The sequence below is a fragment of the Salvelinus sp. IW2-2015 genome, linkage group LG15 (genome assembly GCF_002910315.2).
Source record: "Salvelinus sp. IW2-2015 linkage group LG15, ASM291031v2, whole genome shotgun sequence".
NCBI classification, from domain to species: domain Eukaryota; kingdom Metazoa; phylum Chordata; class Actinopteri; order Salmoniformes; family Salmonidae; genus Salvelinus; species Salvelinus sp. IW2-2015.
In genome coordinates, this window is record NC_036855.1 from 51159529 (window position 1) to 51185482 (window position 25954).

The window sequence follows — 25954 nt, forward strand, 5'->3', positions numbered from 1 at the left end:
GGTGCCACTTTGATGTTGTCTTTCTGTCTTTCCCCCTGCCTCTTGCTGTTAGTGAGACTGTTCTCTGTCCCTCCCCATTTTTGAAGATGCCATGCAGCCATGGRAACTAGGCTAAATGATCATTGAGGTGACGTTTTAACTTTTTGGGGCGGGGGGGGGGGTGATTTAATCAAGGCCTATTGGATGATAACTTGTTTTAGGACAATCATTTATAACTGACTTTTTCCCATCATAACATAGGTACAGCAGATCCCATTATTGAATGGGACACTTTTAAATGTGCCTTTAGAGGCCATGCAATTCAGTACTCATCTCTAAAACAAAAGCAATTTAGGTCAAAAGAGTCCATATTAACAAAGGTAATGGAAGGACTAACAGCACAGATAGCAAAAAAAACTGTACCATAGAAGGTCACTAAGTTAGAGGATAAACAAAAATAAATGGATGAACTTATTCAAGAAAATATATTATTTAAAAAAAAAGCGAACTGGATGGATAATGGCGAAAAATGCAGCAAATMATTATTATTTTTAAATCTTCAACATAGAAATGCTACCAAAATTACTGATTCACCAAACAATATTTTGAAAGAGGAAGTAAAGTACTTTAAGCATATGTTTTCATTTAAGTCTCTTCCATCTCCATTAACTAATTGTATGGATTTTTCTTTCAATTAATAATGTAAAATCAACATCTGTACAGAAAGASTCATGTGAAGGCCAAATTACAGAGGAAGAACGTATTGATGCTATTAAAGCCTCTAAGTCCGGGGGAAAAGGATGGGCTGAATGGCATACCAGTGGAAGTATACCAAACTTTTTTGATATACTCAGAGGACTGTTATTAGCATGCTTTAACCACTACGATATGAATGGTAGATTATCAGACACACAAGGTCAGATTTRATTATTACTGAAATAGGATCCAAGTGGTAAATATTAAAGATCCAGTCCATTTGAAATATTGGAGGCCCCTTACACTTCAGTGTTCTAGCAAAATGCTTAACGCGTAGAATTAAAAAGGTATTGTCGGAAATTATTCATCCTAATCAGTACTGGAAACAATATAACACTATGAAAAATCTGGGAAACCAGGCCTGGTATTCATAGTTTACTTTGAAAAAGGTCTTTGATAATGTACAACTAGAGTTTATATATAAATGCTTGGAATATTTCCATTTCGGAGAATCTCTACTAAAATGAGTTCAAGTTATGTATAGTAACCCTATGTGTAAAAAGTCAATAATGGCTACTTCTCAGAAAGTTTTAAACTGCCACGAGGAGTGAAATAAGGTTGTCCACTATCGGCATATCTATTTATTATTGCAATCAAAATGTTAGCTGTTAAAATCGGATCCAACAATAATATTGAGAGGTTAGAAATTCAGGGCTTAAAAACATAAGTGTCATTGTACGCTGATTAATGTATTCTTTTAAATCCACAATTTGGATCCCTCCACAGCCTCATAGAGAATCTAGATACCTTTTCTAACCTCTCTTGATTAAAACCAAATTATGATGTGTACTTTATTACGTAATGGATCACAAAAAAATACAACTTTTACATTACCGTGTAGTTTACCAATACAATTGTCTGACGGGGATGTGGACATACTCCCGTAAGAAAGAAATTCTCACTCCAGTGAATTTTAATAGAAATTTTAATAGAAAGTAGATAAGATCTTGCTACCATGGAAAGGAAAATACCTGTCTATTTGTGGAACAATCACCCTGAATTATCTCTTTAGTCATATCACAGTTTACCTATTTGCTTATGGTCTTGCCTACAACTAGCGACACGTTTTTTTTATTTCTATGAGCAAAAAAAAAATGTCTGCCCCTGCATTAAAGACCAAAATTGGTTGAAGAAAATTGTGATAGATATACCAGTTTCATTTAAGGACCAAACAATTGACACCTGTGCCATATAGATTGCAAAATAGTTGGGAAGAGATTTTCGATGTACTAATTCCATGGCACATGGTTTATGAACTGATACACAAAACAACGCTGAATTCAAAACGTTGAATTTTTRWATTTAAATTATTGTACGAAATTCTTGCAACCAATAGAATGTTATGTACAGTGCCTTTGGAAAGTATTCAGACCCCTTCCCTTTTTCCGCATTTGGTTACGTGACAGCCTTATTCTAAAATGTATAAGAAATGTTTCCCTAATCAATCTACACAAAATACCGCATAATGACAAAGCAAAAACAGGTTTTTATAAATTTTMGGAAATGTATAAAAAATMTCAAACTGAAATATCACATTTTACATTAGTATTCAGACCCTTTAGTCAGTACTTTGAAGCACCTTTTGCAGCGTTTACAGCATAGAGTCTTCTTGGGTAGGACGCTACAAGCTTGGCACACCTATATTTGTTTGACACCTATATTTGATCAGTCAAGAAGTTGAAGCTTGGTCGCAAATGGGTCTTCCAAATGGACAATGACCCCAAGCATACTTCCAAAGTTGTGGCAAAATGGCTTAAGGACAACAAAGTCAAGGTATTGGAGTGGCCATCACAAAGCCCTGACCTCAATCCTATAGAAAATTTGTGGGCAGAACAGAAAAAGTGTGTGCGAGACCTGACTCAGTTACACCAGCTATGTCAGGAGGAATGGGCCAAAATTCACCCAACTTATTGTGGGAAGCTTGTGGAAGCTACCCGAAACATTTGACCCAAGTTAAACAATTTAAAGGCAATGCTACCAAATACTAATTGAGTGTATGTAAACTTCTGACCAACTGGGAATGTGATGAAAGAAATAAAAGCTGTAATAAATCATTATCTCTGCATTTACTCTGACATTTCACATTCTTAAATAAAGTGGTGATCCTAACTGACCTAAGACAGYGAATTTTGTCATGGATTAAATGTCAGTAATTGTGAAAAATGTATTTGTCTAAGGTGTATGTAAACTTCTGACTTCAACTATATATATTTTTAAAATGGGATTGGAAATGACGCAGAAAATTACATTAGAAGCTACAATTTATCTGCAATATTTAAGCTTATCTACCACCTAAAAATAATAAAATAACTTGCTGTTTTTTGTTCCTATCAAATTGGAAATTGTGACTCTTACATATAGCAAACGGGGAATGTGTTAGATGTGTTCTCAATTTGTAAGTTGAACATTTTGCATTCTCTGCGAGCACATCTGACACACCGCCCAAGTTATGGCAGCATAGACTGTCCAATAAGGCTCTCTGAGCTGACAGCTCTTATGCAGATCTCCAATTATGCTGTCTTGCTCCTACGTTTGGAGATGAATCAAACAACTTTTTACCCTTCTCCTTTTGTTATTTCTRCGTATTTTGTCTCGGAGTGGTGTAAAATGTATGCAGATGTAGACAGACGGGTATATGTGGTCATTCATCTTCGTTTCACAAGGTAAGAGGCAGACAACGCAGAGGCAGGAAGTAGTACCCGTGTCAGTCACCTGATATGGTTGTCATAGCAGCAGTTTTGGCTAGTCATATTGAGAAGTGGTGTGACAAGCCAAGGTGACTGCTCTTAAATGGGCACTCCAGCAACGTCTCTTCTGAACTTGATTCATTGAGGGAACAGCCAACCGTTAAGACAGGGAGCTGCTCGACTCAACAACTCTAATCAGCATTTCAGCAGACAGACTAAAGTTCTAACATTGTTCTGCTATTCCCGCACTAGTAACGGATTATGTCTCAGGTTCTGAATTCTCGGGTTAATTGATAACCAATATATTAACATGAAATTAATAAGTTATAACATGCTAATCTAAAGTGAAAGATAAAGCTCATTAGAAGACGGTGCTAATGCAATAAAATTAATTTTAGTATTTTTGTTGTTAGGTTGTATCATATTGGGACAATAGTGGTACTCTTTGCTCTGTCTGTAATTGATTTATTTCCGTATGTTCCCATTCGACCCTAGAGAATGTTTGATGTGGTGTACCCCATGGCTTCTGATCAGCGGAGACACGTCAGCATCAACTCGGCCCGCTGGCTCCCAGAACCTGGCCTGGGGCTTGCATACGGTACCAACAAGGGAGACCTAGTCATCTGCAGACCTGTGTAAGTCTGCACTACGCACTCTATATACCTCTGTTTCTCTCTTTCTTGCCTTCCCTCTCGCACAGTGCAATCTGCCCCTGGCTTAGAGACCTAAGTTTGTCCTCACTACCTCTTCTCTCACTACCACAGTATGTTTACATCAGGAGTGGCCTGTGGCTAGATTTCTCCCTAAGCACCTTTCTCTATATGTCAGGTATTTGTTTTACATTTGTACGGAAACAGTGAAAAACTAATAGCCAATTAGTGTATTTTCTATCCCCGCTTTAGATATCTGTTTCTGTTGAGGGACAAGAATCCCCTCATTTGTGTGGTTACCTAATGGCCCTTAAGAGAGTCCCAGTGCTCATGGCTTTAAAGCCTTTGGCATTCGGGAAGGCAGGCAGCAGCTCCCACCCACCCACGGCAGGCAGGCAGGGCAGGGAGTTGGATCGATGGAGCGCCCACTGACTTATTCAGCCAGCTMTCGTCAGCTAAGTCAAGTCAGAGGAGCGTGTTCGAACTCAAGTTCAAAAAGTTTTTCAGTTATGTTTTTCTCTGTTATGTCTGGCTTTCTGAAATAAATTGTCTCGTGTTACAGAGGAAGGATGATTTGTTCTCCCTAGCCCCCGGGCCTGCATTGTTACTTCAAAGAACAAAAACTATAGCCAAGTTATCCAACACCAGTAAAATGTGCATTATGACCAAACAGGATTTTCTACACATAGAAATTACAAACCTTACTAACAGCGATAGTTAAGTCTAGACAAAGAATGTTATGTGATTTTGAAGAGGAAAATTTGGGAATTTTTAAACGTATTTTTCAACAGCCAAATTGTCTCAAATTTATGTCAGTCATTTTAATGATCCAACCATAATCGTACCTTTACCCAGAGAGTCACTGTACATGCAAGAGACACTTAAAACCGCATCTGTATCGGGAAGCCCTAATTGTGGTCTAAAAAATACATGAATAGCYTTCCTACATACAGCACCACAGGTGCATAATAACCAAACAAACATCACAAGAGGAGGAACACACACAGTGCTCTCCATGGACATACTGTACAGTATACCACTGCAGCATAGACTCCACATTCCCTATTGGGGAAAGCCTATTATATCCCTGTGTGTTTACTAATGGTAGAAACAGTTGTGCTGCAATCAGTGGCTCATCTACTACGCTGTTGAGCAGGGATCATTAAAGAGGGAAATGAAGACCAGAACCCCCGGATGTGTTTGTGTTCTCTAGTCTCTTTAATTGCCTGCGTTGTGTAAATTACATGATCAAACATGTCTAAAGGTCTATACGAAGGACCTTGTGTATATGGCCGGACCTCGTATAGCAGCACTACCAACAGCAACGATGCACACGTCTTCTTTCTGCAGAAAGCTGCATTTTAAGCTGCATTTGAATATCTGGCATCTCTCATATGTGTTGGCAGCGTGAGAAAAATGTTTTCTGATTTGCCCACAGGCAGGCTTCTGAGGTGAAGAGGCAGTTTCCTCGCTCTGTACGTATTGACGAGAACCCTGAAATCTTCAATCAATTTTGTTTTTTCTTTTCCTACAATATTACATTTTCTGCTTGGATGAAAAACTATMTAAGGCTGCTTGTTTAACTCGTAGTGAACTTTTTATCCACATTTCGGTTTTACAGGTGATTTCCCTCCTAGSCAAAACAGCCGATCGATGGTGGCTAACTGCGTTCAGTTTGACATTTGAATCAGAGCAAACGATGATCATCAGCCATTTTGGGTGAACAACTGTTTAGGGGATTAGTAATTCAGTCTACCCTTTCTTTGATGATAACCATTTAATATTTGTTTCAACTACAGTCTACAGYTTTGTACTGATAGCCACCTTTTTTACCTTGACCAAATACCATTTGAGTGGAAAAGTGGTCGCTTGCCCCACAAGTGGAGTACGGTCTAGCGGAGTTCTGTTGGTCATTGTGTGGTCAAAGTGACCTCTTTAGCAACAGAAGGCACTGGGACCAGTTGGGTAGCCTAATCAACCCARGAAAGCCTAATCGAACAGCGGTGTTCTAACAGCAGCCTGTCAAACTCGGCTGTTACCCAGACGTCTCACCGTCTCTGGCTGTCTGATTTCTCAGTATAGTGGTCATCCCACACCAAAATTGCTCACATTCCATTGTCTTCCATTGTCCTGGTTTAGGGGGATTTGGGTACGACTTGTTGTGGATGTTTTCTACCGTGGGATAGATTTTTCAGCCCCGTAATTCAATTCTGCAAGCCTGGCTGTTGCAGCCTTTCTGTTRTATTATATAGAATAACAGCATGAAAAATAATGCAATGTAACTCTTTTTTTTTAATATCAAGCATGCTGTGCTATAAGCAGCTTTGCTTCGGAGCAGGGACGTGTTGTTGCTGATGAAACTGKAATGAGATCAGGACAGAGAGAGATAGTGGCCTTGTTTGGGAAATAGTCTCATAAAATAATAACTTTCTCCCTCTTGGTCCTAATACTGTCGATATTATTTCTTTATCCATCTCCTGAAAGTTTGACCCAACTCCCACCATGTATTCTGTTCTTGGCAGCTTTTCTTGGATTGTATACTTGAACTTCCTTTCAGATTCACAGCTAGTGTGCTGGGGGTCTAAAATGTAAGCTTTTCGGGCCAAATACTCTAATGGTACAGGTAGGAATTATAAATCAAATCAAAATAAATCAAATCTATTTGTCACATGCGCCGAATACAACAGGTGTAGTAGATCTTAGTGAAATGCTTACTTACAAGCCCTTTAACAACAATGTAGCTTTTAGAAAAACACCAACACAAAAACAAGTAAGGGATAAGAAAAACAAATAATTAAGGAGCAGCAGTGTAGTAACCTGGTATTTGCTGCTAATGAAATAACTGATGCCGCTATACAGAAATCCATACTCATAAGCGTTGTCGGTGCACAGACGTACAGCTTAATGAGAAACCTGTTGAGCCCAGATAAACCAGGGAGAAAAGTCATTCATAGATTAAAAAATCACTTCAACCCCAAACCCAGTGAGATAGTACAAAGATTCAAGTTTGATTCACGCATGAGAAAACCTATCGAATCAGTGGGGAAATATGTGTCTGAGTTGAGAACTAGCATTGGACTGTAARTATGGGAATACATTATCGCAAATGCTACGCGATCGGCTGGTGTGTGGGATTAACGATGACAGGATACAAATACACTTGTTATCAGAGCCTAATCTCACGTTTGAGAATGCACTCAAACTGGCCCAGGCCATGGAGTCTGCGAATAGAAATGCACTGGATTTGCAGGCAGGGGGCGCAACTGCGTGCCATACAATAAAAGAGAGCCGCTCTGAGCGCGCTGAATTTCAAAGAACGGAAAGCCGTGGGGCAGSAGCCAATAGACTGTTATCGTTGCAAAGGCAAACACGCAGCGTTTGACTGTAAATTCAAACATGAAAAGTGTTATGCATGTGGGATAATAGGCCACATTGCGAGGGCGTGCCGCAATAAAAAAAAAAGCCACGGGCTGCAGAAAAGAGAACGGACAGAAAACCGAATACCTCCAGACGCTCTAGCTACCGCTCTAATCAAGGGATAGAAAGTGAAAGTGAGTGCGCAGACGCAGAGCAAGCYTTCTCAATGTACAGTGCACAGGGGGCGAATATMAAGAAGGTGAAGCCTTTCATTGTGGAAATGGGAATAAATGGATMTAATGTACCGTTTGAACTAGACACAGGATGTAGTGTCACACTGAGGAACAGGTCTCAATTCTACATGAAGTGGAAAAATGTTGAAGTGCCTAAACTGAGAGACACCCCCATTAAACTCAAAACGTACACAGGGGAGAAGATCACTGTGATTGGAGTTGCTGATGTTCAAGGGGAATATCAAGGACAAAAGAAAAGTCTGCCTCTCTTAGTAGTGGAAGGTACTGGCCCCAGTTTACTAGGAAGAGGGTGGTTGGAGGAAATAAAATGTAACTGGGATGAAATCAAACATGTCACCACAGACACATTGACACTACAGCAGGTGCTTTCAATGCTTGAGTGTGTTTTCAAAGAAGAGCTAGGGACATTAAAAGGGGTCCAAGCTACATTTCATGTTGCTGCTGATGCTACTCCCAGATTCTATAGGCCAAGATCAGTTCCAAATGCCATGAAGCCTAAAGTGGATGAGGAAATTGACAGACTCTTAGCAGAGGATATAATTATACCTGTCAAGTTTTCTGAGTGGGCAGCACCGGTTGTTCCTATACTAAAACCAGATGGTTCAATCATATTATGCGGTGACTATAAGCTGACTGTAAGTAGAGTTCCCTCTCTGGAGCAGTACCCCATACCCAAAGTGGAGGATTTGCTTTCAATGTTAACCTGAGGGCAACAGTTCACAAAACTGGACATGAGTCACGCATATCAGCAAGTGCTAATGGATAAAGCTTCACAGAAGTACCTGACCATAAACACCCACAGAGGGATGTTTACCTATAAACGCTTACTTTTCGGGGTGTCTTCTGCACCAGCTATCTTCCAAAGAACTATGGAGGGAATTCTGCAGGGGATACCCAAGGTAGCGGTTTACTTCGACGACATTCTTGTCACGGGAGTCACGAAGGAGGAACATCTCAGAAACTTAGAGGAGGATGGAGGACGCCYGTCTCCGGCTGAAGAGGAGCAAGTGTACACTGTTAGCTGATGAAGTGCAGTACCTGGGTCACAAGGTCGATGCCAAGGGGTTACTCACTGTCAAAGCTAAAGTGAGGGCTGTTGTGGAAGCTCCGACAAACGTTACAGAGCTCAAAGCCTATCTAGGCTTACTGAATTATTATAATCGCTTCCTCCCGAACCTCACTACCCTCTTTGCTCCTCTATATCAACTGTTAAGGAAGGACGTGGCCTGGAAATGGTCAGAAAGACAGGAAGAAGCTTTTGCAAAGTCAAAGGTGTTACTGCAATCAGCTGAAGTGCTAGTGCACTACTAAGCAGACAGAGATCTCATCTTATCATGTGATGCCTCGTCGTATGGTGTGGGGGCGGTGCTATCACACCGGATGGAGAATGGTGCAGAGAAACCTATCGGGTTCCTGTCAAGAACGTTGTCGCCAGCGGAGAAAAAGTACTCTCAGCTGGACAAGGAAGGACTGGTTGTCATATTCGGAATACAGAGATTCCACAAGTACTTATACGGGAGAACATTCACTATTGTGACCGACCATAAAGCCTCTGATCTCTCTGTTCCATGAACAAAAGCCAGTACCACAAATGGTCTCTCCAAGAGTTCAACGTTGGGCTGTGTGGCTCAGGGCCTACGAGTACAGAATAATTTACAAACCAGGTAGATACCATGGGAATGCTGATGCTCTGTGTAGGCTGCCCTTTCCAGAAATTATCWTTCAGGAAGAAGAAAATGACCAGGTTTTGATGATCGARGTGTTGGATGATGCACCGGTGAACACGGCACAAATCAGACAATGGACTTCAAAGAATGTGCCGTTATCACAAGTGCATGAATGTATCCTGAAAGGATGGCCTACAGTGACAGAGCCTCAGATCATGCCTTACTACACTCGCCGCTTGGCATTGAGTGTTCGAGATGGATGTGTTCTGTGGGGTTCAAGAGTAGTTATCCCACCACAAGGGCGGGGTATGCTACTGAAGTTGTTGCATCAGTCGCATCCAGGTATGTCGAGAATGAAAGGCCTAGCGAAGTCATAAGTCTGGTGTCCAAAGATGGACCACGATGTGGAAAATGAGGTTAGCCGGTGTGCAGAATGTCAGAGTAACAGGAAGTCACCCCCCCCACCGCGCCATTACATCCATGGGAATGGACAGAAAAACCATGGACACGACTACATGTGGACTACGCTGGACCTTCCCTAGGAAAAATGTTCCTTCCATTGAGGATTGCTCAGGACCAGTATCCTATACTGTGATCATCGGAAGTGGACAAAGACTAAGGAGACACGTGGATCAGATCCGAGCTCGAATTCCAGTTCCATCCGGGGATCTGGATCAATTCTTAAACGAACAGGATAGGACATTGGAACGTTCCCCAGAGTTGCAGTTTGACAAACCACCTGAGACCAACAATGCTCAACTTCCTGAGACCACCAGTCCGTGACGACCTCCACCTGTGAAGTCTCCACAAAATTACTTTGTTTCACCATCAAGGGGTGAAGATCTGGTGGCACCAGCTACACCACCTCTGAGACGCTCTATTAGAGAGAGACTTCCGCCAGGCTTTTTCAGATCATATGTTTGAAAAAATGTAAATAAGAAAATAGCATAGCTCATGAGTCATCAATCTAAGAAGCCTCTAAGGATACTACAAGCAGTAAATAACAGTAGCGGGGCTATATACAGGGGGTGCCGGTTCAGAGTCAATGGGTCAATGTGTGGGGGGCACCGGTGTTGAGGTAATTATGTACATGCAGGTAGGGTTATTAAAGTGGCTATGCATAGATAATAACAAAGTAGCAGCAGCGTCTGGGTAGCCATTTCATTAGCTGTTCAGGAGTCTTATGGCTTGGGGGTAGAAGCTGTTTAGAAGCCTCTTGGACCTAGACTTGACGCTCCGGTACTGCTTGCCGTGCAGTAGCAGAGAGAACAGTCTATGACTAGGGTGGCTGGAGTCTTTGACAATTTTTAGGACCTTCCTCTGACACCGCCTGGTATAGATGTCCTGGATGGCAGGAAGCTTGGCCCCGGTGATGTACTGGACCGTACACACTACCCTCTGTAGTGCCTTGCGGTCAGAGTCCGAGCAGTTGCCATACCAGGCAGTGATGCAACCAGTCAGGATGCTCTTGATGGTGCAGCCGTAGAACCTTTTGAGGATCTGAGGACCCATGCCATATCTTTTCAGTCTCCTGAGGGGGAATAGGTTTTGTCGTGCCCTCTTCACGAGTGTCTTGATGTGTTTGGATCATGTTAGTTTGTTGGTGATGTGGACACCAAGGAACATGAAGCTCTCAACCCGCTCCACTACAGCCCCATCGATGAGAATGGGGGCGTGCTCGATCCTCCTTTTCRTGTAGTCCACAATCATCTCCTTTGTCTTGATCACATTGAGGGAGAGGTTGTTGTCCTTGCACCACACGGTCAGGTCTCTGACCTCCTCCCTATAGGCTGTCTCATCGTTGTCGGTGATCAGGCCGGCCTACCACTGTTGTCAACGGCAAACTTAATGAATGTGTTTGAGTTGTGCCTGGCCGTGCAGTCATGAGTGAACAGGGAGTACAGGACGGGACTGAGCACGCAGCCCTGAGGGGCCCCCGTGTTGAGGATCAGAGTGGCGGATGTGTTGTTACCTACCCTTACCACCCGGGGGCGTCCCGTCAGGAAGTCTAGGATCCAGTTGCAGAGGGAGGTCTTGAGTCCCAGGGTCCTTAGCTTGGTGATGAGCTTTGAGGGCACTATGGTGTTGAACGCTGCGCTGTAGTCAATGAATAGCATTCTCACATAAGTGTTCCTTTTGTCCAGGTGGGAAAGGGCAGTGTGGAGTGCAATAGAGATTGCATCATCTGTAGATCTGTTGGTGRGGTATGCAAATTGGAATGGCTCTAAGGTTTCCAGGGWTGATGGTGGTGATGTGAGCCATGACCAGCCTTTCAAAGCATTTCATAGCTACAGACGTGAGTGCTTCGGGTCGGTAGTCATTTAGGCAGGTTACCTTAGTGTTCTTGGGCACAGGGGCTATGGTGGTCTGCTTGAAACATGTTGGTATTACAGACTCAGACAGGGTGAGGTTGAAAYTGTCAGTGAAGACACTTGCCAGTTGGTCAGTGCATGCTCGGAGTACACGTCCTGGTAATCCGTCTGCCCCAGCGGCCTTGTGAATGTTGACCTGTTTGTTTAAAGGTCTTACTCACATCGGCTGCGGAGAGCGTGAACACACAATCATCCGGACCAGCTGATGCTCTCATGCATGTTTCAATGTTACATGCCTCGAAGCGAGCAATTCCTTGCTAGTTAGTACAGGGTCTATGTCAGGTTAACTGCGGACTTTGATTGGTTATCTGACTGGAACCAGGGTTTCACATGTACAGTTACCTGAGGAAATCTATCCTGAAATTGATTATCCCACTCCTGCTTCTCACTTTACASAGTGGCTTTCTTACATTTGAAGCAGAAAATGTAGGGACTTGTAAACCAGATGCACACTCATGATATCCAGCACCTTCTCTCTCCTATAGTACTGTATGTGTATCATCATCATCATCATCACACACACATTGATATCCCATAAAAGCCTCTAACTGTAATGAGGTGGAGTGGTTCTGTGCCCGCCGGAGTTTGGAACAGCTGGAGGAGAACAGGCCAGTCACCCAGAGACTGCTGGGTAAAGGAGCCCTTTTGGAAGAGCTCTCATTATCCCTTTTATGGAGGCATTTTAAGACCTTTGGCAAAACAGTTGATGCTTCAGCTCTGGCGCATTCTAGTCCCAAACATCTCTGTCCAAACTGTCTCTATTCCAGTTCTTAGTGTTYTTCTAAGTGCTTTAAGGAGTTTCTAGCAAATCTGCACTCACTACAGCTGGATGTGGTACTGTACTTGCTAATGAACRTCATCTGCTACATATTATCCAAGACTGTGATGAATAAGCAAGCAGTGCCCATATCCAATTTCTGGCTCAGACACAGGTTTGAGTCAAAATAAGAGATGCATAACTTATGCATGTGTCTGTTTAATCATCCTGGTGATATTTGCAGAGCTCAATTTTAACACCCGCCCCTGGATTTACACGTACACACAAACACACTTTAGGTTGGAGAGGCTGGAGCAGAGGGCAGCCGCAGTGCCCGGTGAGCAGTTTAGGGGGTATAAGTTCCTTGCTCAAGGGAACATCAGCAGTAGGTGGCACCTGAAGTATTGATGCCAGCAACCCTTACTCCCTGCCATCAGCCACGCTGAAGAAGCATCAGTGTCGGATTCATGCAAATGAGAGACGACATGGATTGTCTTCCTCCTTTGGGGATTTGAGCAGGTCTCTTCTTCTGCCTGGTGTGCTTACTGTAAAGAGCCAAGGTAAAGCAGACAATCTGACAGGATTTGAAAGCAGTAGCATGTCAGGGGCCGCCGTTCCAGCGATTTAAGTGTCATGCATTCAATTTGTCTCTCAGATTATATTATTTTTGCCTGAGGGAGTGAGTGAAAAAAATATCCCCTCTTTCTCCTTCTCTCTCATCCATTTTTCTTTTCAGCACACGAGTCCATTAACTGCACTGGCTTACACACCAGAATATGGTCTTTGGAAATATACACATACTGTTTATCTACCCACCGGCGTGAGAACAGTCCTTATAAGATATCCACTTTTGTGCTATTGAAATGAATATCTTCCCAGTTTAATGCCTGCCAGCAGTTTTCCTAAATCCATGGTAACTACCCCAAAAAGAGTGCCATGGCTCAGTTTCTTATCAAGCATCTCATTTCCCTGTATCGCACTTATTTTGATAAACGGTTGTAGCGGAAGGGTCGTTAAGTGTACATGATTTATCAGTGTCTCTCACAGGCTGCTGATTCGCTGACTCTGCTGCCTGTCCACTGATGCCGGGGATTAATGGAACATAGAAACTTATTTTGCTCGTTTCCTTCTAAGATGTAGCTGATGGACACATTTGAATGGTGCGGTCTTCACAGAAACCAACTGCTTGACTATCTCTAGCTATTCAATGTAACCTTGGTTTACGGAGCGGCTTGCATTCTCCCAACACTCAGGCCACATTACTATTTGGGTGTGACTTAAAGACATGCTCTGCAACTTTGGCTGACGACTAAGTGTTTTTTTAAACCTCCCGTTTAGGGCTGAATGTGTCAATGTGTAGTTCATACATGCATAACCTATGAGCAGAACTATTGTTTTACCTAAATTAGCCACACAATCCCAATTTTTATTTTGAAAGCGACTGTTTTTCTGGAAACTGCTGTGCCCTTTTCCCTACATTTTCCCCTACGTGGGCCAGCCCCTTAGCAATTCGAGTTCTAGCCAATGCGCTTCAGCCCCTCGCTATTTTTTTAAACCTCCCGTTTAGGGCTGAATGTGTCAATGTGTAGTTCATACATGCATAACCTATGAGCAGAACTATTGTTTTACCTAAATTAGCCACACAATCCCAATTTTTATTTTGAAAGCGACTGTTTTTCTGGAAACTGCTGTGCCCTTTTCCCTACATTTTCCCCTACGTGGGCCAGCCCCTTAGCAATTCGAGTTCTAGCCAATGCGCTTCAGCCCCTCGCTATTTGAGTGTCAGCTAGCAAGATTCCCTCACAGCAAAGCAAGAGAGTGCAATGTCCGCCATTTTRGCGACCACTTTTGGCTCGTGAGCGCTACTTTCAGAACTAATGGATAACAATTATACAAAAGAATCGGAGAATGTCTTTCAATCGAGTTTATAGTAGTAATAACACATGTAGTGCTTTTCATTACTGTGTTATCACAGATCTACATAGGCAAAGATTTTTTTTTAAATACAATAAAAATATCATACATTTAGAATCAAGGCAGMAAATAGCAGTAGTAGGCTAGGTGCTAAAAGGACTTTCCAGGMTAGGACTATAAGAAAGACAGTCTGTAGAAACGTGTTAAGGCCCATATTAAATGTTCTGATTGCACTGTTCAGATAAGGCTGCAGGAGGGCATGCGTTTTAAGGTGGTTGATGGTTGAGAACAGGATTCTGAGGTTAGCCTCGTTGTCAATCATGGTGGCGTAGAAGGCTGATCGTGCTGCTTTTAGGGCAGCAGAATAGCTTGCTTTGGTGGTCTTTGTAGGCCWGTAGATGGGTAGTGAAGTCGTCCTTCCTCCCAACGCCTCTCAAGCTTAAGGTCATGAGTCTTCGTTCTGCGCAGTTCATCAGTGAACCAGGGTGAAGAGTGTTGGGAAGTTACGGGAGCAATGATGTTCAGGGTATTACTCAGAGTGCTGTTGTACAGGTTGACCACGTCGTCGAGGGTCGCTCACTTGCATCAGACTCAAAAGTYGGCTGGATGTGTTCCAGGAAGAGGGATGTGTTAAGTTTCCTTAAATTGCAGAATTGAATGGCCCCCATTTGGGCAGTGGAGCGGAGTGGGAGCATTCAGACCGTGTCACAGGCTTGTGGTCAGATATACCAAGTTCGAGGACATCCAAGTCAGAGGCAGGGGCATCTCCAGTGATAATGTATTGTGTGTTGACGGTGGTGGGTGGGGAACATTTACATGTTGCACATGGTTTAGACAGTCCTGCAAGTTGAGGAAGTCAACAGCCATAGAGCACTTGGGTGAGTCAACATGGATTTTAAAGTCACCCGAAATGACTGTGTTGGAGAGGYTGGAGCATACAGAGGTTATTAGTTCACAAAACTCAGGAATTAAYATACTGCTTGTCTGGAGGGGATTGGGGGCTGTAACCCAGGATAACAAGTGAGAGGAGTTGGTTGTTTACATTTTAAAAGCAAGGCACTAAAATAAAGCACTCTTTATAAAACAGTAAGGTCTCCACCACAGCCGTGGCTGTGTGCCTTTTTCAATGTATTTATATCCAGGCGGCACTGAAGCATTTACATTGTAAAAGTCCCCCACTTTGTGACATTTTTCAGTGATGCAGATCATGTCAACATCATTGTCTGAGATAAAGTCATACAAAAGAGGCGACTTGTTAAGGATTGAAGATTGTAGAGTGCACGACGTCTGAAGGCATTGGTGGAGACACTTTCATTGCATTTTGGTTGGTCCACTCTCTGTATGTATTGACTTGGAATGGGTGACGTAATTTGCCTGAGGGTCAGACTGCAGAAATGGCCAGGCCCTTTATCACCTAACTCCTGTACTCTCATTGTGAGTGCATACAATTGACTTTAGTTTGTTAATTAGTCTCCTACCGCCTCGTCGTCCTCACCATGTTGTCCGTAGGAGCCCGTATTGAAAGAGGCTGTTCTTCTGAGGATTTCTTCTGTAAAGTAAATGAAGGTTGCTGCCATTTTCAGAATTTTTTCATCCAGCCTTTGGTCSAGGAGATGAGGATCTAGAKAGATCTAGTTAGGCTGGTATTTGAATCCAAACAATTTGCAAGTTCTAGCCAAATATGTTAACTAATTTAACGTTGATGATAAAAAAAAACGAGATTCTTATGTTCTATACTTGATAAGCTATCAAAAAAAGGAAACGCTTCTCTTTAATTACTTGTTACTTTTATCTCTTATTCTTATCCATATTTTTTTTAAACTGCATTGTTGGTTAGGCGCTCGTAAGTGAGCATGTCACTAAGGCCTACACCTGTTGTATTCGGCGCATGTGACAAATAAAATTTGATTTGATCTTGGATCTGTTAAAAACAATGCACTTAAACACTTAACAAATAATGATGGATCATTTTGCAGGATTAAAATACCAAGGCTACCTCTAGGTGCCATGGCAACCATGGAACTCCAGTGCCGTTCTGTCTCTGCTTCATAAGATTTAATCCAATCCTGCTGGACAGGAATGTTTTCGAGATGAATTGAAGGTCTTCAGGTTATTTTATGGTTCAACACCAATTGAACATACGCTTATTGGTAAGATTCACAGACCAGAGCAGTATTATGAAAACGATCTCAACTGTTCCACTGCAATTATTGTATTTATACTCTACCCGAAGATAGCCGGAGTGCCTGCCCTGAATTGATTTTTTATGAGATTAAATCATAATTGTGGATGCATCCAGGACTGACAACCTCCCTCAGTCAACATTGTATCATTTTTTGAGCTATGACGCAATGAAGCAGTACTACAGATTTGTCATCTTAGTGCTGGGGACCATTGTGAGGGATCTGCTTGTACTATACATCCTTTTTTGATTGATTTGAAAWACTGTAACTTATTGAAAGCTTTAGCATATCCTGCTGTATAGGTCTGACATGATGAGTGGAACATTGTAACTTAACATTTTTWGTTCTCTGATTTAACATACAAATATGACCAAATGATGAAACATGAGCAACAACATGACAGTAATGACTCATTGTACAATGTCCCTCTCTCTTTTCTTCTCTTTGTTTCTTTCTCTCCCTCTCTCTCTCTCTCTACTTCATCTCTCCCCTCTAGAGATGCCCAGTCAGACGGAGACGGCCCCGCTGAGCACAGTGAGCCCATATTTGCTGTCAACAACAATCGAGGCAGTGGTACCGGTGGGAGCCGCGATGGAGAGCGACCAGGGTGAGAATTGGCTGGGGCAGGRCTTTGAGGATGGTGTGTGTGAGAACACTAGTTAGATATATGTGGCTTTCAGAGAAGGGGGTGTGTGCAAGTAGAGTTTTTATTTTTTTCTTCAATGGAGATATGAAAGTCTTCTGTCTAGCAGGCATTCTCTGAACTGTGTTTACACGCTAGTTCTGTGTGTTGACATTGGACTCTCCCCTTTTGCTCACAACAATATGTTTATTTTCAACTAAATGCAATGCCAACGCTAGTCTCATACACACACACTTACATCCATATGGCCTTTATCAACATTTACCATGTGGCTGTGTTTTGCAGGAGCAGCAGGGCCCCCTTGAGGTCTGAAAGGGACATGGGACTTATGAACGCCATCGGTCTCCAGCCCCGTCACCCTACCCCCGTTGTGACCTCACAAGGCACACAGACACCCGTCCTACAGCTTCAGAATGCCGAAACACAGACTGACCGAGAGCCACAGGTTCCCAGCACCTCCCGGGCCTCCCAAGCAACAGACAGTACATCTACCTATATCTATACCTATCGCTCTCTCCCCCAATCCCTCCAGTATTTACCCTATCTACTAGATCTACAATGCCTTTGGAAAGTATTCAGACCCTTTGACTTTATACACATTTTGTTACTTTAGACTTACTCTAAAATGGATTAAATAAATAAAAATCCTCAGCAATCTACACACAATACCCCATAATGACGAAGTCAAAACAGGCTTTTCAAATGTTTTGCTAATTTATACAAATAGAAAAAACAGAAACACTTTATTTACATAAGTATTCAGACCCTTTGCTATGATCGGGAAATTGAGCTCAGGTGCACCCTTMTTCCATTGATCATCCTTGAGATGTTTCTACAACTTGGAGTCCACCTGTGGTAAATTCAATTGATTGTACATGATTTAGAATGGTACACACCTGTCTATATAAGGTCCCATGGTTGGCAGTGCATGTCAGAGCAAAAACCAAACCATGAGGTTGAAGGAATTGTCCGTAGAGCTCCGAGACAGGATTGTATCGAGGCATAGATCTGGGGAAGGGTACCAAAAAAATMTATGCAGCATTGAAGGTCCCCAAAAAACACAGTGGCCTCCATCATTCTTAAATTGAAGAAGTTTGGAACCACCAAGACTCTTCCCYAGAGCTGGTCACCCGGCCAAACTGAGCAATTGGGGGAGTAGGGCCTTGGTCAGGGAGGTGTCCAAGAACCCGATGGTCACTCAGACAGAGCTCTAGAGTTTTTCTGTGGAGATGGGAGAACCTTCCAGAAGGACAGCCATCTCTGCAGCACTCCACCAATCAGGCCTTTATGGTAGAGTGGCCAGACGGAAGCCACTCCTCAGTAAAAGGCATATGACAGCCCGCTTGGAGTTTGACAAAAGGCATCTAAAGACTCTCAGACCATGAGAAATAAGATTCTCTGGTCTGATGAAACCAAGTTTGAACTCTTTGGCCTGAATGCCAAGCATCACGTCTGGAGGAAACCTGGCACCYTCCCTACTGTGAAGTATGGTGGTGGCAAGCGTCATGCTGTGGGGGTGTGTTTCAGCYGCTGGGAGACTAGTCAGATTTGAGGCAAAGATGAACGGAGCAAAGTACAGAGATCCTTGATGAAAACTTGCTCCAGAGTGCACAGGACCTCAGACTCGAGTGAAGGTTCACCTTCCTACAGGTCTACGACCCTAAGCACACAGCCAAGACAACGCAGGAGTGGCTTCGTGACAAGTCTCTGAATGTCCTTGAGTGMCCCAGCCAGAGCCCGGACTTGATCCCCATCGGACATCTCTGGAAATAGCTGTGCAGCGACGCTCCCCATCCAACCTGACAGAGCTTGAGAGGATCTGCAGAGAAGAATGGGAGAAACTCCCCAAATACAGGTCTGCCAAACTTGTAGCGTCATAACCAAGAATTCGAGGCTGTAATCGCTGCCAAAGGTGCTTTAACAAAGTACTGAATAATGGGTCTGAATACTTATGTAAATGTGATATTTCAGTTTAGTATTTTAAATGAATTAGCAAAAAAATCGAAAACTATTTTTGCTTTGTCATTATGGGGTGTTGTGGGTGGGTGGATTGAGGAAAATGTTTAGAATAAGGCTGTAACCTAATAAAATGTGGGAAAAGTCAAGGTGTCTGAATACTTTCCCGAAGGCACTGTACATCGTTTTCATAATACTGAGCTGTTCAACTATGTAATGTCTTAACGGGTAAGTCTGGTTAAATCGCCATCAAATMAATCCCAGAACTATTTAATATTCTTAACACAATATGCAGAGAGCCCAAGGCTCCCCTCAGGCATATTGTAAGGACTTTCACAAATGAGTAATTTACAAATTTTCAGGATGATACTTTCATTAATTGAACGAGTGAACTGTGGAAATCGGGTTCCATTTTACTGCACAACACAACAGTATTTCTACAATGGCTGTTTTTTTTCATTAATGGGGAATTTGTTCCTTGTTGCCGTCAGGAAATACAACCTGGCAAATTAGTAGCGTCATAATTTAATTAACTTTTTATGGAATCCTTTTCATTTGGCATTTAAGACTTAACCTAATTGCAATCAGTCTGAACAACCTCCTTGACCTCATTCCATACAGAGCAGAAAAAAAGACCTCAAAGGCATGCACTAAAGGCTTATACAGTACCTGGCAACAGGAAGCAAATACTTGTTTAGTTAGAGGTACATTTCACAATTTTTCAACTTCATATTCATAATCTCCAGCACCACCCCAACATCAACATACTGTATGTGAAAATGGCGTTTCTATATTTTGGGGTAAAAAAAGATAGAGGAAGATGGTGTGTTTCCAATGACATCATCAACCAATTAGTAGGCAATGCCTTCTCATAATTGGTTAAATTCACATGATGCACATCAATGATGTCATTGGAAACATGTATACTTCCTCTCTTTACTACAAAACAGAAAGGCGGCATTTTCACACATGTTGGGGTGGTGCTGGAGATAATCAATGTGAGGTAGAAAAGAAAAAAAAGGGGGAAAAATAAGTGAAATTGCCCTTTTAAGACACAAACCTCTTAATTGCCCTTGGTTCCTAAGTCAGGTGAAGTGGATCATTACTTGTCTGTTGTCCCAGTGGTAATATAGCAATYCCAATTACCCCRTATCTCTGCATTAACTGTCTTAGTAACAGATCACAGAAATAGATGTTGTGATATTGGGTCTCATCCAAAACCCGTCTCTCTTGGGGCACTGAAATATAATTTTCATTACTTTATCTTCATGTTTRCTAGTGGCACATCTGGGAACGTGAGTGCTATCAGAGAAAATGAGACCTGCATAGTGCACTTTTGTGTCTCTGGGCTTTGTACGGTTCTATCTAAAGGGGTTTAGACTCAATTTTATAGAAGTCAATATCCACAAACAGAGCACCAGAGTCCATTTTGTCTCAGCTGGAATGTTGTACACAATACATTATGTTGCGAGAGCATTAGCACAACTCCATTATACTAATTACAAATGAATGATTGAAACAATAAACACCTGGCGAGAAATCGAAAACGAGCTCTCAAGGCCCTTTCACCTTTCATCCAATCATATCCGGCACTTAACATTTATCTCTGTTTCTACTCCCCTATTGTTGTTGTTAATGAACCAATGACTGGTATAATGATTATATAGCATAGCAAGGGGATAGAGATCCACTGTACTGTATGTAGGAGTGTACTAACTGTACCTCACTTGAAACCAGTTCTGACCGTGTGTGTGTGTGTGTGTGTGTGCTGCCATGGTCCTCGTCATACAGGTTGAGCTATGAGAGGATTCTATGACAGGTGTCCAAGAGTTAGATGGTAATAAAGGTTGATTGCTTTGACTCCAACCCGCCACCCTTCAAAAGTTGACTGCTCAGACTCCACTACTCTCCAGTGAAAATGTGCCTATTTCTTGAAGTGGAGTGTTGTCCTTCCCATAAAAAAGACTTGACTCTTATATATATTTTTTTTTAATCCATTTTTTTACCTTTATTTAACCTTTTATTGAACTAGGCAAGTCAGTTAAGAACAKATTCTTATTTACAATGACAGCCTACCCCAGCCAAACCCYGACGACGCTGGACCAATTGTGTGCCGCCCTATGGGACTCCCAATCACGGCCGGATYTGATACAGCCTGGATTCGAACCAGGGACTGCACTGGGTTGCAGTGCCTTAGACCGCTGCGCCACTCGGAAGCCCAAATATATAAGAAACACTGAAGGAGGTGAAACACTAAGAGAATCTTACATGATATCTACTCCCTTCCTCAAACCTGAAGTTAGGTTCATAATATCTCATATTATCTGATATATAAACTCAGCAAAAAAAGAAACGTCCTCTCACTGTCAACTGTTTTATTTTCAGCAAATTTAACATGTGTTAATATTTGAATGAACATAAGATTCAACAACTGAGACATAAACTGAAGTAAGTTCCACAGACATGTGACTAACATAAATGGCATAATGTGTCCCTGAACAAAGGGGGGGGTCAAAATAATAATGTAATAGTCAGTATCTGGTGTGGCCACCAGCTGCATTAAGTACAGTAGTGCATCTCCTCATGGACTGCACCAGATTTGCCAGTTCTTGCTGTGAGATGTTACCCCACTCTTCCACCAAGGCACCTGCAAGTTCCTAGACATTTCTGAGGGGAATGGCCCTAGCCCTCACCCTCCAATCCAACAGGTCCCAGACGTGCTCAATGMGATTGAGATCCGGGCTCTTCGCTGGCCATGCCAGAATACTGACATTCCTGTCTTGCAGGAAATCACGCACAGAACGAGCAGTATGGCTGGTGGCATTGTCATGTCAGGATGAGCCTGCAGGAAGGGTACCACATGAGGGAGGAGGATGTCTTCCCTCTAACGCACAGAGATTGCCTGCAATGACAAGCTCAGTCCGATGATGCTGTGACACACCGCCCCAGACCATGGCGGACCCTCCACCTCCAAATCGATCCCGCTCCAGAGTATAGGCCTGGGTGTAACGCTCACCCCTGGTGAGACAGAACCGCAACTCGTCAGTAAAGAGTACTTTTTGCCAGTCCTGTCTGGTCCAGCGACGTTGGGTTTGTGCCCATAGGCGATGTTGTTGGTGATGATGTCTGGTGAGGACCTGCCTTACAACAGACCTACAAGCCCTAAGTCCAGCCTCTGTCCGCAATAGGCTGAGAGTCTGAGCACTGATGGAGGGACTGTTCGTTCCTGGTGTAACTCGGTCAGTTGTTGTTGCCATCCTGTACCTGTCCGGCAGGWGTGATGTTCGGCTGTACTGATCCTGTGCAGGTGTTGTTACACGTGGTCTGCCACTATGAGGACGATCAGCTGTCCGTCCTGTCTCCCTGTAGCACTGTCTTAGGCGTCTCACAGTACGGACATTGCAATTTATTGCCCCGGCCACATCTGCAGTCCTCATGCCTCCTTGCAGCATGCTTAAGGCACTTTCACGCAGATGATCAGCGACCCTGGGCATCATTCGTTTGGTGTTTTTCTGAGTCAGTAGAAATGCCTCTTTAGTGTCCTAAGTTTTCATAACTGTGACCTTAATTGCCTACCGTCTGTAAGCTGTTAGTGTCTTAACAACCGTTCCACAGGTGCGTGTTRATTAATTGTTTATGGTTCATTGAACAAGCATGGGAAACAGTTGTTAACTTCACAGATCTTCATTGTAAAGGGTTTATTTGGATTTTTATGAATTATCTTTTAAAGACAGGGTACTGAAAAAGGGGCATTTKTTTTATTGCTGAGTTTATTATCCAAGCAGTTTTCAGAATGGTAGATGGACGTATTGTATGCAAGTTGTGTATTTGCCAATTTTCCRCTAAAATGATGGAGGTACGAAACACCACTATCAGGATGCCTAATATTACTCATCACATAGAAAAGGCTTTTAATGATTTAAAACCTGAATTTATTCATCATAATAATATTTGCTGTGGGTGGAAATTAACTGTATGTCAAAATCATTACATCATAAATAGTCCCAACAAATGGACAACTTTGCAATTGCATTTGCCTGTTTGCGCTGTTATACAATGAGCCTGGTGCAAAGGGAAGTTATTTTTACGTATCATTCGGATCTGAATCATCCATCCACATACTGTGGGCTGGCTGGTTTGACTAATCAGCATCTCCATGGCTGTGATGCCTTAAGTGACTCTTCAGCTGCCKTCTCCAGCGCATGGCTGATGGAGTGTTGCCGTTGGGAGAGCGAGCAGGCATTGGGAACGCGCCTCCGCACATCGCATTGAATTCATAACGGCACACTCCTCAGGCTCAACTCGTGTTCAGCAAGTTGTATTCAAACATTGCTCGACGTGTTCATTTGAAATGGATTAGCGGCACTGTTGTGAGAAGATGATCGCATTTTATGATTATAGAGTCACTGCACACCTACAGTATTTATGCCTTGGCACTCGAGCCTTTGTGCTTCAAATAACACCTGGCTCAAAGAACACTCGGCATGACTCTTGCCTAGTGTATTACTTTTACTTTTGTGTAAGGCCTAATGTGTCATTTTAGTTAAGTAATTCTGATTTATCGTATTCCCGAAAGCCCGCTGTATTGAAGGATCCCCCAAAAAAGAATCCAACCAGCACCTCTGTTACACCCCCCCACCTGGCAAAGTGACTTTAGCCAATCTTCTGTTTGAGTTGAGTCCCCTCCAGCCAGCCAGACACCCTGCYTTTTGTGTAGAGGAGAGTGTTAAATACAAGGTGACACTTCCCACATGCTTTCATTAAGGCAGCGACACACCTCGGAGAGCCCTAATTTCCCGCTGGGGTCACGTAAATCAGCCGCCCTCAATTTGGCAGGACGGTGATAAAGCTAAAGCACCTGAGTTGCATTATTAGGCCAAATTATAATTGATCCCACGGAGAGCGATAGGAGAGCCAGAGACACTATAGGAAATGCTCGGCGCTTGTCCTCTGATGTACCTATGGAGGCAACTTTCCCTCAACACCTTCGGTATTTATGCGCAACGCTTGGGAGATGACACAGGGCAGAGCAATAAAGGAGACGCTCTCTTACTCCACGTAAAGATGATTTAAATGGAGCCTCCCGCTGTTCGATGGGGATATGGAGAATAGACTAGATATTTGACTAATCAACAGTAGCAATAGAGGACGCCCAGGACTTAGCATTTACTATCAGGGTCCTCAAGAAACCCCTCCAGTTTAATGACTGGAAACTTTGTTTATTGAAAACACAGGTTATACATGTGTGGGGTGAGGGATTTGACATTTTTATGGTTTGAATGGGAATCATCTTAGATCTGAAACTTCCCTGTACAGTTTTTGTCATGTACATTGTTTATTTCTTTGTGGTTAACCAACCAAGGCTTGTCTGTCATCTACTTATTAAGAGGAAGCGTCATTAAGATATATGGGTGGAATCCATCACTGAAAACATCACTTKTAAGGCAAAAACCTTAAATGGATTTGTGTCTGTCAAGCTACTGTGGGAAAACCTCCACTCTAAAAAGGTTCTGCAGTTCAGTTTGCAGGTGGACAGGTGACTGACACAGAGAGTGCTACTCACGCAGCCTCTGGCCTTGTGGTGTCAAACAGTCAGATAGAATGCCACCCACTGACAGGTCTTATATCCAATTCCCTGATGCCATACGAGTTTCAGTATAATCCCCTAGCCTTGTCAGTCTCTGGTTTGATTGGATCTAGAGGTGACAATAGTCATGCCAATATTCACCTTTTGATGTCACAATCAGATATCCATGATTTTGGAGGTGTGAGAACATTTTACTAGTCCAATTTTACATACGAGGGACATTTTTAGCTTAATTCTTTTCTTTTTTTTACACACACTCCTCACCCACTCTCCTCACCGGGAGACGGCAGCCACCCAATGCAGGCTTTCATCTCTCCACCTCGCAGATCGAGCAACAAAATACTGCACTAATCCGATTCCTCTCCCCCTCACTGAGACTAAACATTTCTTTAGGAAGCGTGTTTGAGGGATATGGTTCAACATAGCACAGGTTTCTCCTAAATTCTATTTACTCAGAGTAAATCTATATTTCTACAAATATATCATTGTACAGAGTACTACACTCAGTACCGATCTACAGTATCTCTTTGAGGTATGTTTTTTTGGTACAGATCACCTTGAAGAATTCCCTTAATTCACAACGAGCTTGTTTTTTGGAGGATTTTAATGAGTTTGAATGTTTACCTGGGTAAACAGTTGTAATCTGACTGGYTGTGGTTTTTCTCTTACATGATGAACATYCGATTCTGTTGGTGTCACTAAGTCACGCATGTTTTCTAAAGTGTATAAAATTGCATAATTGCATCTTCTCTCCCAGTGAACAAGGTCTCAACATGTGCTGTGTTTTATTTTCTCCCTCCCCAAGTCGTTGGACACATAAGGGACCTTCATCCAGGCAGCAGCACAGAAATGGTGCCTGAGACGCCTCCGCACACACTGCAGGAGGATGGCGAGTCAGCCGAGGCCTTCACAGAGGCCAGCACCACCTTGGCTAACCCAGGTAACCTCATCCAGCTCTCCTCCTCCACACCTGATTCTCAGTGTAAATAGACATCTCAATTTGACTGGCATTTGTGGGATCATTTTATATGCCACAAAATAGTGTTAAGTCAAGACAATCTTTGCCTGAGAGAAAAATAGCTGACAAATAGGAGACATAATGTAGCTCCAGGTGAGCCAAAGAAAACTCACATCATGAGGTCATCTCAGTTCTATATCTATGATCTCAACACCATTCCACCACCACCATCAT

At 42.8% G+C, this 25954-nt stretch overlaps 1 protein-coding gene across 3 annotated transcripts in view; it reads left to right on the forward strand.

The window, feature by feature from the left end:
• The window catches only part of LOC111974722 (activating molecule in BECN1-regulated autophagy protein 1A), a 294670-nt gene that overhangs the window by 62766 nt on the left and 205950 nt on the right, over positions 1–25954 (forward strand). For all 3 annotated transcript variants that reach the window (XR_011481056.1, XM_024002685.2, XM_024002686.2), the window contains exons 15-18: positions 3918–4057; positions 17073–17183; positions 17505–17701; positions 25568–25702. Coding sequence is in view for 2 of the 3 variants with exons in the window: in XM_024002685.2 (XP_023858453.1) it covers positions 3918–4057; positions 17073–17183; positions 17505–17701; positions 25568–25702 (583 nt within the window). In the remaining variant the exon portion in view is untranslated. The remainder of the gene's footprint in view (positions 1–3917; positions 4058–17072; positions 17184–17504; positions 17702–25567; positions 25703–25954) is intronic.